The sequence below is a fragment of the Ceratosolen solmsi genome, unplaced genomic scaffold (genome assembly GCF_000503995.2).
Source record: "Ceratosolen solmsi marchali unplaced genomic scaffold, CerSol_1.0 scaffold7, whole genome shotgun sequence".
Lineage (NCBI taxonomy): Eukaryota > Metazoa > Arthropoda > Insecta > Hymenoptera > Agaonidae > Ceratosolen > Ceratosolen solmsi.
This window is the reverse complement of record NW_011948413.1, coordinates 11,553,341-11,568,305: the sequence shown is the minus strand read 5'-3', so window position 1 is coordinate 11,568,305 and position 14,965 is coordinate 11,553,341. Positions and strand designations below refer to the sequence as shown.

The 14,965-nt window shown below is 29.1% G+C and overlaps 1 protein-coding gene across 1 annotated transcript in view; it reads left to right on the top strand.

The window, feature by feature from the left end:
- Nucleotides 1-2,785: 2,785 nt before the first annotated feature.
- Nucleotides 2,786-14,965, top strand: part of SLO2 (slowpoke 2) — a 162,237-nt gene continuing 150,057 nt past the window's right edge. Inside the window, exon 1 of the mRNA XM_011506186.1 lies at nt 2,786-2,856. Within this exon, the coding sequence (XP_011504488.1) occupies nt 2,786-2,856 (71 nt within the window). The remainder of the gene's footprint in view (nt 2,857-14,965) is intronic.

Here is a 14,965-nt window from a genome sequence, read left to right as displayed (position 1 = left end):
GAGGAGGAGGAGGAGGAGGAGGAGGAGGAAGTGGAGGAGGAGGAGGAGGAGGAGGAGGAGGAGGAGGAAGAAGAGAAAGAGAAAGAGGAGGAGGATCAGGAGGTGGAAGTGGTGGAAGAGGAGGAGGAGGAGGTGGCGGTGGAGAAGGAAGAGGAGGAGGAGGAGGAGGAGGGGGAGGTGTAGTGACGCGCGGGAGGCCGCAGGAGACGAGGCGCGGCCGATTATCCAGGGAAGAGCCGGCGCGATCACCAAGTGGGATAATATGAGCTTCCGGCTAGGTGGGCGACAAGTGAATTTCGAAAAACCGCGCGTCGCCCTTGGCCGTCCGAGCGGCGATCGCACCGCGCCGCCGCTCACGCGATACACCGCGCGCCTCGAGGTGCGCGACCCTCTCGGAGCGCTCGGGGCTACCGGAAGCCGCGCCAGGCCAGACGACACGTAGTCGGGCGCTCCGTCTCCTCCAGGGAAGGCCGCCGGACCACGCGCCTTCGCTGCGGGGCTGCGAGGAGGGCTCGACTCGGCCTATTTACACGCGTGCTCGAAGGTGGCGAGAATTGTTCGGTGTCGGACGAGGCCGGAGTACTCCAGCGGGAGTGATTTGAATATTGGCCGCGTGGCTCTAGTAGATCGAAGAAAGTACAGTGAAAGTAGATTGTACATAGATTAGTCGAAGGCTTGTAATAGGCTGCTGCTGGAGACAAGACAATGCCAACGAGGCCAGTGAGGAATTGAACAATTGGCGCTCGCCGATGCGGTTGAGTTATACAGTTAAAACGCCCAGGGGGAAAGTCGATGAGAGTTCCTAGCAGGGAACAGAGTCTCGGCCAAAGTCTTTACGCACGTCTACGCAACTGTAACTATTTCGTCTTCGTTGCTTAGCACGGAAACTCGATAGACCAACTCGATTGCGCGCGATACTCGCAATTTTTCGTCGCCAAATGGCATACGTGGGTGCGCGCGCTTACACACACGCGTGCACGCACAGTTTAGCACACCGCGGTCGTAAGTAGGCAGCTTGGCCAATGTAAAAAAAAAAAAAAAAAAAGATCGCAGTTTAAATAGCGAGGAGGGGAATGATCATCGACTCCGATTGACGTGTACATACTTTGCCGACGAGCACGAATGAAGATTATTACCGACGACCGACGAAACTCTTCATTCTCTGCGTGTGAAATGTAATGTCGGGTGTCGGGTTTCCTCGAAACCGACGACGCAACTGAGATAGTCATTAACGACTCCCACTTATGTATTAGCGAATCCCCGATAAGCAACTTAAAAAATATCGTCTTCTTCGCTTTTTCTCCTTTTGCCTCGTTTCTTAATTTTAAGAAAGCGTCGTGCAAGCAAGCACGTGAATAATTTCAATAGTAGACACGAATGCACACAAGTACTAGCACCTATATCCACGCACTTTGTTGTGCTTTTCCGTTCGTAACGGAAGAATCGATTTTCTTATTCGGCTTAAGAGGACTTTCCCGTCGGTTTATATAGATAATAGAGTTAGCCGAGACGAAATAAAAGAAATAAAGGCAAGAATTTTATCGATTTAAGTAGATACGCCTGGGAGCAGTCAGCCGTAAAGAGCAAAGTAAACAAACGAACGGATCACCAGTGCCACAGCCTCGATATCGGAGCAGAAGGAACTCAGCGCTAGAACAAACGAGGAATAAGTTAGCCAAGGCGGTGAAAGGGGAAAGAAGAGGAGGCGCAGAAAGAACAACGTGGAATGAGGAGCAGGAAGAAAGCGGAACGGAAGCAAGTGCCGCGAGACCCTCGTCAGAGCGGAGCGGCACTCGACGTAGCCGAGATTCGACGCCGAGTTTCGCACCTGCGAGTACACATATTTCGTTCGACGTTGACGTAACCTGACGACTGCAGCGCAAAGAATAGGAATAAAAATAAAAGATAGACACGTACGTGTTTTATCTCGATTTTTTCTTGCTTTTTTTTTCACTCCTTCTTTTTCGTTTTCTTTTACCTTTACTTTGTCATCTCCCTGCTTCTTTCATTTCCCTTCATTTCCCTTCTCTTTCTTATTCCTTTCATAAGTCATTCTCTTTCTTTCCTTAGACTTTACCTTACATTTTAACAGCTCCGAGAAGTGAGCGAGGCACTACTTTTTCTTCATTGTATGCAAAGCACGCGCTATAGAAGGGCATAAAAAAAATAATGTTAAATAAAATTGTAAACACTAGGTTATAAAGAAAAAAGCATTAAAAGCGACGTCTACATGCTGGTTGGCGGGTCCAAAAACGTAGAATATTTTTAAGGCGCATCTCACGATCGTTCGAGAGATCAACGATATATAGATATTCCGTATATTGACTTCACTACGATACAAAGATAAACGGCGGTCCAATCGTTCAACACTATCATCGAGCGGTCCAATTTTTTCTATCTGTCAGTCTGCAGAGTTTCTCTTATCGTCTCATGTGGTCCATGATATAGTGTCTTAGATCCTTCTGGAAAAGCGCGAAATCTTTATAAGTCGCGTTTATATATCCAAGACCTAATCTTAAGAGCATAGCAGACTTATTAATAAGCCAAGTATATTCATCTACGTAATTCTATAAATATATATATATATATATATATATATATATATATTCGGGACAAGTGTGTATTTTTTACGAGTATTCGTGCAAAAATGACACGGAGCGCATTGTAATCGACTGATAAAGTGATTGTGCGGTATAAGTTCGCGATGAGGTTGGCCATCGTGAGTCCAGTCGCCAGCGGAGCCACCGATTCCTGATGCTGCCAGAGCCGCGTCCAGGAAGCAGTGATGGCGTCGTCCAGCCGATATAGCAGCTACAACTGTCTTACTAGCTGGGACAGCTACGATCGCATTCCAAGGTACGCGTCACATCCGTGCTTTATCAACTGCGATGACGATATCGCGCGCATAGATCATTGTCGACGCTCGTTGTGCTACGATTAATAGCGCTTAAGATTGCGATTTTTGGTCTTCCCTGGCCAGTGCCGCATCCATCCCCGACGATGAAAATTCGATAGCCAAGGGGATGAATGCCACTGGTTTCCAGATCTTCACGGATCATAGATTTGTTTTTTTTTTTTTTTTTTTTTTTCATCAATACAGCAATGAACGTATGGCAACGAATAATTTTTTCTTATTATCTTACCGTCATTTCGTTATTTTTATACGTCCACAAATATTCAATAATATTTCAAAATTTAAATCACATTTATTATCCTGAAAGGAAAAAGCCAGAAAATTTTCTATTTTATATATAGAATAGAATATATTCTATCTTTCTTATGAAATACATTCGATCCCTCACAGAAATTCATAACTTTCAGTTATAAATAGGTTTTTTCTCACTTCTTACTTTACAAATTAATTAATTAATTGTATACACGGAAAAATTATTCAATTATTCAAGTCATCCCGTAACTTCTGTTCGCGAATAATATCTGTTCTTTTGATATCTACAATCCCAAGAAAAAGGCAATATATTTCCTCAACACTACACAAGCACTAAACAACTCTTTAATAAGCAAAATTTACTATTTAAATAATCTTTTTTTTATCCTTAAATAAATAATTATTATATATACAAGGCGTAGTCACAATGAATAGCAGTATATTCCCATTACATTATTTAGAAAACTTATATTAAGTCAGCTAAGAAGCACATTCTTTCTAAAATATTAAAGTATGTATTTTCGAGTCTATAGTTTAAGTGAAACATTCTTTTCAATTTATTAAAAGAATCTTTTCATTTTTTGTTTTCTATCGTATTTTTTATAACCAATAATAAAGCACTTCTTATAAAATTGGATGTTATTTAAATAATGAAAAAAAATATTTTTTTGAAACACCATTATATTAATTTAAACATAGACGAATCAATAATTCTTAAAAGGTTTTTAAAAATTCTGGAAAACTTGAATATAAAATCCATTTTAATATTCCACCGGAGGAGTGAACGGAAGCTTCATGAGCTTTCGGTTTCTTGAAAAATTTTCAAATACTATTAATTTGCAAATAATCAAAGAGACAATCAATTATATTTAAAATGAAGGAAAATTATATTCTTAACAAATCCGGAGTTTTCATTAATATTTTTATCAAATTTGTCCTCCAGCCTACGTCGTAATAAACAATAAAACCTTCGTATTGCATAAGGTTTTTCTTATCACTGAAATTTACTATAATACTGTTATAGATTCATATTTCAGCATTATTCTACTAACTCTATTACTTTAACGAGAAAAATGAAAAAAAAAAAAAAAAAAAAAAAAAAAAAAAAAAGTAAAGGAACCATCCTCAAAAAAAGTACGTATCAGTTAAAAACTTGAGAAAAAAATATTCTTAACTTACTTGCATATCTGTATCGTACAAAATGATATGAGGAATGAATTATGCATCTACGTGGCTTTGTCTTGTTAATGATAGTTTAGAGCAATTCTTTAATTTTTTTTCTTATTATATGTAAAATGAATTAAGAGAAAAAAATTTTGTAAGTTTGAAAAAACAGCAAAGAATAAATTCTTAATCTCTATTTACATTTTGTAACATGTATGAAATTTTGCTTTCTCTACTGCAAAAATATAGGCTTTCAGATAACTTTATATTAAAAAAAATCAGGTAAATTATTTCAAATTCATTGAATGAATAAATAACGTTAATTTAAAGTTACTATAGAATAAGTAATTATTATAAAAATCTTATGTTTTTAATTATATATAATATACATGATTCTACTGTACATACAGATTAAGTGATGTTTAAACAATTAGGTTTAAACAAGAGCTTGATAAGTATTATATAAATAAACAATAAGAATGAGTACATAAATAAAAAATGCATAATTTCAATTGAAAATTTAAAATTATTTATACAAAATAATGTTAAATATATTGTAATAAAATTATATTAATGGTCATTGTAAATATATTATGAAAAAATTGTATTTTTCAATTGTATCAAACTTGCAAACGTTTGATTCAATTACAAAGTAAATTCTTCCCATATAACTACTTTATTTCAGTACGATAAAGTTTAATAAATAGTAAAAAATATTAATATGTCATACTTAGAAATCACCATAAATAAAAATACACAATAGCAAGTTAATTATTTCCACTTTTTTTATATCTTTTTTTATAGCTGAAAAATGTTCACTCTTTAACTTGTACTTTATTCCTTGAAATAAATATCAATGATAAATATTTGAGTATAGTGAATTTATAGTCAATATTTATTGTAATTATTTTTAATATGTCATAAACATCTTTTTTAATATATCCATATCGTTATATATAAACTAATATAGATAGATCGTCTAACTTATTCTCTGTTATGTCTGTTTATACACGCTTGCCTGTGTGTGTTTGTGTATGTGTGTTTTGTTTTTCCACGAGATTATCGTAACGAAATTCAAAGATTAATAACGAAAAATATTTGAGGGAAGGATATTTTCATGTCTGTAAATTGGCAACATAATTTTCGTTTAGAAATATTTATCGCACCGTAATTGAATAGACATATGTGAATTAACGATTCAGTCAATTTTTAAGTCCATAATTCAGTTGCATATTAACTTAAGAAAGTACTAATTAGATTATAATCTTTTATAAAATCTTATGTTAGCGATGATATGTAAGCGTTAAGCCATTCAAAAGAATTTCTAATTAAAATGATTAATATTGATGATTAATATACATAATGAAGAATATTTTGTTACAATTATTTAATCTTAATCAACAATTAAAGCGCACACTAGATATAGTTGTAGTATTTTTGTATTTATTTTATTAATATTCGTTCGTACGTAACAGAATTACATATTATTTTTAAATCTCGATGAGTTAAATGTAATTAAAATACCTTCTAGATTTATTTATTGAATGACGTGTATTTAAGAAATATGTAATCAAGGTAATACTAAAAGGTGCTTAATATTCCTTTCAATAACTTTATTGTATAATCTGGTTTAAGATTTATTGTAAATTACAGTCAACAAAGAAACATAACTTTAAATAAATGTTGAACTATTAGTAAGAGCTGCAAATGAAGGAAACTCTCCATTCTCATTATTCTTCGATCGTCAGAAACCTACGGACCGCATTCCTTCCGAGCAACTTTAGACCGGAAAATACTACCATCTTCTGTCATCCACAACAACATCTTCTTCTGCTCGGTTAAACATCTCCTAAATCAACTTAGCAACGCAAAGTAAAATCTGAAAACAGAAGAATTACTAAAAACAAATACCCCCACGTTCTAAAAACTAAAGTATAGGTCTGAGTGCGAAAACAAGTAGTTGGAGGAACTATCGTCCGGGACAAGTGGTTGGTAAATATTTGATATTCTGTCTGTTTAGTGGCGTCGTCTCACTTGTGATCGCAACTTGTAGAACATCGCAATTATAAGTAACGTGCTGGTGCAATTGTGGGTAACGAACGGACGAATGTCAGCTTTCCCCCTTAGATTTAGGGGAAACGAAAAAATTCGACTGAATAGTAACTCTGAATATTTTAACTTTTATGTATGTGCGAGCGTGTGCTCGTCTGCGCGCGCGCGTATGTTATTACATTAGAATTAGATTGTGCTTTTTAGATCTTAAAAGAAAAGGCATATAATTTGTGGTTGCTCGTTAGTATTGAGTAAATTTATAATTGTGATCGTTTAATTCAATTTTTTTATTTTCCTATTCGACTGCTGAATTGCCTCATTCATAAGTATTTCCTATAAACTCCATTCATATAATCTTAATCCCTACAAAAGCAGCTAAAAATTCTCATTTTCATTTATTTAGCTAAATGAGAATTTGAAATTCTATTAAAATATATTATATATAATTCGTAAAAAATGGTCAATATTAATCTAAGACACATACTATTTGTTAATGAAAATTCTACTATATAAATAAAATTTCCAAATTCTAAATAGATTTTCATTATGCAATTTTCATTACTTCCGATTCAAAAATTTTCAATATTTATTTTACATTGTTATTAGCTACTACGAAATTTCTAAATAAATCTATTATATACTAACCATAATTATACAAAGCATCCTTTAAAATCCTTTAAATATATCTTTTTATTTTGCATAAATAGTTTCTCGTTTCGTGTCATATAATGTATGATATTCATTTTCTCACATATTACTTTGTTGTTACTAAATTGTTACGCGCGTCATGTTACGTAATTATTCGATTTATGGTACAAAGGCAACTAGAGTGAAAAAAATTCATAGACATTGGTAACTTGGCTGGGTGAGCATTTCGTCACGATAACGAAAAGTCCGGTATTTTTCTACTGAAAAAAAACTCATATAACATTTCAACGCATCCACTTCCATAAGATATTGTTCTACTTTATTATGTATACTAAAAATATAATAGTAAAACATAATTAAATACGTGACTTATTAAAGCAGCAGAAACATACCCTCTGTAAATATCTATAGATATCAAGGTGTGCATAAGAAAATTTAATGAATTTTACAATAAGTCTCGTTAAAAATCTTTTAAATACTTCTTTCAAATAAACTTGATATAAGGTTTATTTGAAGGGGGGAGGGGGGAAATTGACTGTGATTTTCTTATTAGTAAAATATGACAAAGCACAATAGCGCTATTGAGAGGAAGATGAACCACCAGTTAGATTCTTGTGATAACAGTGGCCTCTACAACCTCTCCAAAGTCTTTGAATTTCAATCAGTTAGCTCGTTCCTCCAAGAACGTTTATCTTTCCGCATGATTTTATGGTACTAGATAAGTTTATCACTATTCGCATGCAGTACGCTTAACTATGATCTGTCGCTTATAATTTGATACCGTAAAACTTGAGTTACTATAGAAATCAAGAATGGAGTATTCAGAACAACGAAGTAATTAACAATGTATAAATAAAGTACAATATTGTATTAGTTATGATAGAATGAGTACTTGAAATTAATTTGCTTAATTTATATAAGATTTTAATAATTATTAAGTAACTATTTAATATAATGAACGTACTTTCGCTATGTTGTCTTTTAGTAAAATAACAAAGTACCTATCCATTACAATTGATTGTAATATTTTTTAGATGTAAATTTGATTTTATCTCTATTTGAATCGCAGTATTAATAAAAACAAAAGGATTAAGAAATTAATATCTGTGCCATGAAAATTAAGTCGACGTTTAAGTTATTTTTAAAATTCAAAACAATTGTTTTTATACTTTATATTAAATATTAGAGTTATTAGAATTATGCAACAATTATATTATTACTCGCGAGAATAATCATTAGCCATAATATCGACACCATGGTTAAAATAATTATTCAATAAAGAAATCAAAAGCTTTACGAAGAAATTTCTACATTATCATATTGAGCCAAATTTTCTGGACTAAGTAAAATCGCGACTTTAATTATAAAGATAGTTTTAAAATTTAATTTTCATCCTTTATTTTCATATATTGAAACAGTTATAAATGCGAGTTAACTGTGTTGAAGCATAAGGTATCAAGAAAACTTGAGCATGACACAGAAGGAAGAGATAGAAAGCTTCACTCGATTCTAGAGGGATTTCGCACTGATTACGCGCAGCTTCGTAGTACCGTTGTTCTTTTGCTCTGCCCTTTTCTCTTATTTTCTCCCGATACTGCGCATATAACTCCCGGCTTGTCTGCTCAATTCCTATAGCTAAAGCATAAAGGCGAGAAAGAAATTTCTTATTACAGTGTTGGGAACACGCGCTCGTGCACATACAAAATCTCGTTTTTCTGGTCGACGTGGCAAGCGCGACACATACATATATCTTTGGATATCCTTTGACAAGTGAATTTTGAATTTTTAGACATACCGATCGCAGTGTAAGAAAGAGAGAGAGGGAGAGAGAGAGAGAGAGAGAGAGAGAGAGAGAGAGAGAGAGAAAGAGAGAGCGAGTGGGAATAAAGAAAAGGCGAGTTTTTCAATGTATTAGGAATAAGTTAGAAAATAATATGATGAATTATTGAATAATATTCATTTAATTATCATGGATTTCTAACTATTTTGTTGGACATATATTTCATTTATTATAGTTTTAGAGAAATAATTGTTGACATTAAAATTATTCAATTTACATAGCCTTTTAAAATATGTAATACGGGAAGAAAATAGTGTATTATCATAATATATAATTTAGCGAATAAACTGGATTAATTTTCACACTCTATATCCTTAATATTGAAATTGAATGATCCAGTAATTTTATAATATATAGAGTAATTTTCAATTTACTTAAATATAGATAAAAAGCAATTCTCTCATTGATTACTTAAATCACAATTAACCTATAATGTGTCTTTATGAATTATAAAAATTACTCTGATGAACTTCCAGAAACTTATCTTATGCGCATGTAGTATAAGAAAATTAAGATAATACAAAGATAAAGTACTTTTCATATCTACGGATAATAACAGTCATAATATTAAAAACATCAAAATACGTAGTCTGAGTCATAATTAAATGCTCAATATCATAAATAATCTATATAATTACAAAAAAAAAAACAAAGTATAAACGATTTCTTATATGCTGCACTCCTGTATATAGTAGTAAATCCTGTATAAAATAAAATCCAATATATATATATATATATATATTATTTTTAACATTAAAGGAAACAATTTATATATAAATAATAATACAAATAATAATATTAAATTGTCACATCAAACTTCATTCTACTAATGCAGCATAATTTTCTTTTGAGGATTAATTCAGATGTCACATAGTATCTTGCAATACTTGTACAGTTTATGTATATAATTACATCTGTTTTTACATCTTTATAAAGGCAATTCTGCAAAGTTACGAATTGAAACTTATCTCATTTCATGAAGGCCTCTAAGTTTTTATTATTCATCCGAATAACATTACTCTCATATATTTTATTTAGGTAGCTGTTATTTTGATTAATATTTCAATTTTTTCTTAAACATTCTTTATAGTATACAACTTTTAATGTTCCATAACATAAAAAACGTAAAGTTATTGCACAATATATCAAACTGTTACGCAAATACTTTCTCCAATCTATTGTCTTCAATCATATTTATTATACAACAATTAATTTAAGCAAACTTTAGAGAAGTATAAATAATTTTTTTATTCATTGCATAATTTCATGTTATATTCTATATCAAAATTAGTTTGTATTGAAAGATAAATAATACTCAATAATAAAATGACTAAATCTGACATTAATATGTCAAATATGAATTCTAAATACAAATTAATATTTTTCAGTAAATACATAATAAATTAATATTAAACTTTTATTTCAATAGTATCAAGAATATTAATTTTTCCAATATTCAATATTACTTTAACGTCTATTATTTTTTATTGTGAATAAGTGCCGTATGGCTATAAGAAGTAATTTTTTAATTACAAATTTAATTTTACAATAATGCGAATCGACTTTTATATTACATTAAATTCATAGAAATAATCTATTGTAATTTAATAAATATTTAATTTTTAATATTTAAATAATTAGTGCTTAATAGACGTATTAATGAATATTGGAGTATATTTTATTTAATACTTCTCAGTAAAAATATATGTAGACGTGCATTAGCATTAAAGTAATTAAAGCATATTCATTACATATTTATAGATATTTTATTTCTGCTCATATATATTCAAGAGTAATATAAATATACCGATATTATAATTTATATATCCAATGTAATAATATCATAATTAATATTGATGTAAAGTAGCTTCCAATAAGGAAATTGTACTGATTTTTTCGATGTAATACTCCCCAATTCATGAATATCTATAGCAATATAAAAGTCAGAAGAAGAACAAAATTTATTTGATTATTTAAAATATATAATCAATAACAAAATATCTGTAATATCTTTAATTATATATATTCAAGGAAATGAATATTTTTTTATTAATACTTTTCTTTCATTTTTAAAATAAAGCATTCTCTCGTCATATTCAATACTTATAATCAAATTTAGAAATCATTTACATCTGTTTCGAAGCTAAGTATTTAAAAATTGAAGCTTAAAAATTTATGAAATCTAAGAATTCTAAAAGTATATACAAATACATAGAATAGATATACAACTCATATTTTATTAACGGAAGTTATAATTTTATATTAATAGAAGTTACAATCGATTACTCTACATATAATATCATTTAATATTCTAAACATTTGTACATTGAGAAGTATTGTGTGCTTTGAAATTCTTCGACAAAATATTAAAGATATTTTATTTAAATATATGAATTGAATTGAATTTTAGTGAACTCATTTCGTAATTTAATTATTAAATTCAATTTGTGCGCAATAATTATTGATTAAATTTTCATAAATTTTCGACATTTCCAATTATAAAAACTTTAAAAAATTTTGTTAAATATAGAAACAAGGCATAATTAATGTTTTAATTGAGATTAAAAAATATTAATAGAGATTAAAGTTGTTTTACGTTAAAATTTTTGTAATAACTATTGCTCAGTTTTCACACAGATTTTTCATAATCCATACATACGTATATGTATTATAAATTTTGAGAATATTAGAAAATAAAAATTGGCTGAATATTACTGTAATTGTCGTGTTACTGTATGTACATTGATATCAGATATTTATTATTTAATTGAATGAATTCACCTTAAATAGTAACTGAATATCTCATTGAATCAACCATTAGAATTTCTCTCAAATTATAAATTCAATTATAATTTTTACATATTGTTTGAATTTGTCTTTTAATAACATATATTCGGAAATCGTATAATTAAATCGATATAACTAAGTAAAGAATAACTGAACAACATCTATTAATAACGAGAAATTCTATTATAACTTTTATAAAGATTTTGTTAAAGAGATTTTCTTCGTTGGCCTATTACATATAATAAATTTCTATATTAAATTTATATTATATATCGAACCTGACAATTTTATTATTTTTATAGATTTTAATGTCTTTATGGGTGGAAAATTTGATTGTATATAACACGTTTAATTATGAATTCTTTCCTATAATAATATAGCCATTTTAAATAAAAAATGCATTTAATCTTTTTAGCCTTTTCAAAATAATAAATACAACAATAACCGAAAATTCAGTGTTTCGTGTTAAATAATACAAACATCTAATTTCTATTTATTATACAAAAGTAAAATTCGGGGATTTGCCTATTATTTTAATTACGTAAACTCACTATAGCATCATACTAAAACAATTGATAACATAGAAATTTCGTTATTTCCGAAATATTTGTAACTTAACACTCACCAAACATTTTCATTTATTCATAAATAGCTATATCTACTGTGGTTTTGAAAAATAACTGTATTTAAAAATATATCTTTTCAAATAACATCCTCGGAACGATCTTTTATGTACTATGAACTACATGAAAAAACAAAAAAAAACATTAATAGCAATACAAAATTAAAAAGTGAAAATGTGAAATTCTGACTTTTTAATGTAACGTTCTCTTTAGATAAAAAAAATTGAAATAATTTCATCAACTATTTGTGTCGCGTTATTAATGTTATTTTATTTATAAAATATTTGCTATTTTATACTAAATGAGCCAGTTAATAACAAGAATTGTACAATTTAATCGACGTTTAATATAAAATATATAAAAAATATTTAATAGTTCTAATAAAATATTTAGGTAAACAAACCATTAAAAATTTTACGTCTTCGTTTGAGAAAAAACTACATTGAAATTATAATCTAAATTAAAATTAGAATTAAATTTATATGAATCATTGAGATTTGAAATTTCAAATGTTGCATATCTCGATAACCTCCTGAATTAAAAATTTCTTATCTATATAATATAGCGTATTTTTGCTTTAAGATTTAAATCATTTGAGTCGATACGATAAATTCAAAATTTTTGTATATTTTATGATCAAAGTTGATCGAATAAGAATGAATTTATCGATTTACAATCAACTGTTAAATTTTATCTTGTAAAATGCTATTTTATTTAGTCGGTCGTATATAGTGAAATAACCAATTCAATTAGAAATAAATTCAATAATATATAATAATTTATTAAAGCAAATGCAAAAAGAAAAATTTAAAGAAGTTAAATATATAATAAACTAACGATTACTCCTAATACTTTCAAATAATTTATTTATAATAACTTTATTAATAACTATAATCTGTTTCTGTTCTAGGTAAGTTGAAACATTATCGGATAATATTTACTTCAATACGTAAGTTTGAATAGTACATAAGTATATTTAATTTTCAACCATTTTCCTTTTCATCAATACGTAAAATAATATTTAAAGTTTATACATTATGATAAATACATACGTATGTAAAGTTTAAATATTGTTCGTTTGGTACCATAAAAAGCCCATCAAAATAAGTTAAATATACAATATAATATTAAATATATTACTATTAAAAAATTCATTTTTTTTTTTATAATTTTTTTCCAACATTAATTCATTAGTAAAATTGTATATAGTAAATTATTTGAAATGAGTTAGAAGATATATATATATATATATATATATATATATACATGTTTGTTTGGTATATATATATATATATATATATATATATATATACATGTTTGTTTATGCGTGTGTGTGCGTGTGTGTGGAACAGTATTCATCAATATACGCCTTGTTCTAATAACATCGTATATGTTTTTTTTTTTGTTAATATGAAACCCTTAGTTATGTTAATTGAGAAACTTGAGTCATGGCATTTCATAATTTGTCAAAAGAACAATATAAAAATATATTTCTAATGGGCGTTGGTCAACACGTCTAATGGTCATCTAAACTCGATAATCCATATTAAATGAAGTTTTGTCGAATATGCATGACAAAGCGGAAAAGTCGTAATTTAATTTTTCGAACTATGCGTACTATGTACATTGCAATAATAAGCAACGCTTCGTGTATATGTTTACATAAAATTGTGTACTATAATTTCTAATGTCCTTAAAGGATCGTGAACACTTTACGTGCAAGAGTTTCAAACATTAATATTCTTGATGGAGTTTCCGAGTTATATGGATAATTTAATATTTATTAATTATAATAATACTTATCTTATATCTATTATAAAAATGTAATTAATAGGAATTGAAATCCAAGTTTAAATGTACATATTTTCGTCTATAGTTTATATTAAAAAATGAAATATATTACGTTGTTAATTCATGTTATTTACAAAGTTAGAATAATCGAAAGTCCTTAATAAGTTATCCATAATGTGCATAATATATTTGCCAGTTAAAAGATTATGTTGATTATTTTATCATACTGATGTATAACTGTGGTGCAAGTCATTTATAGAAAATATATATGATATATAATATTTAAAAAGCCACTGAAAAATGTAATTCTAGCATCATGTGCGCAGTATAGATACTCAGTACTTATGGCCTTAATAAATTTCAGAAATATTGCTTGCAGCTTTAAAAATAGTAACGTAATTTGTCATATGAGAGAATAAGGTTTATCCTTATAAAACAGGTTATTTTATTATTTACTTTTAATTAAAACAAAATTTTTAACATGGCATATTTGGTAAATGCTTATTGTACATATAAATTAATTAGATTCCTACATTTCATCTTTTGATGAATGTGCTTTAAAAATCCTAGAAAATAAGAAGAAACGGTTCGTTTAATGAAATTAAAGGCATGAAAACTAGTACACTTTCAAGTGATTTATGAAAGAAAATTCAGATGCTTATGCTTTATGTTTTTGAAATTATTTAGTCTGACAAATGAAAAATCCAAAAATTAGGAAATTTAAGATTCTTTAACTTTATATATAATCAACATATTTTTCTCAAGTTTGACAATTAATATGACTATTTGCAATATAGTGATAAATAATCATAATAGTAATGAAGGTCGTAATAAACTTACTTTATCTTGTTTCGTGGTTGAATGGTCGTGGAGAGTCAATGGTTGCCTTCTTAT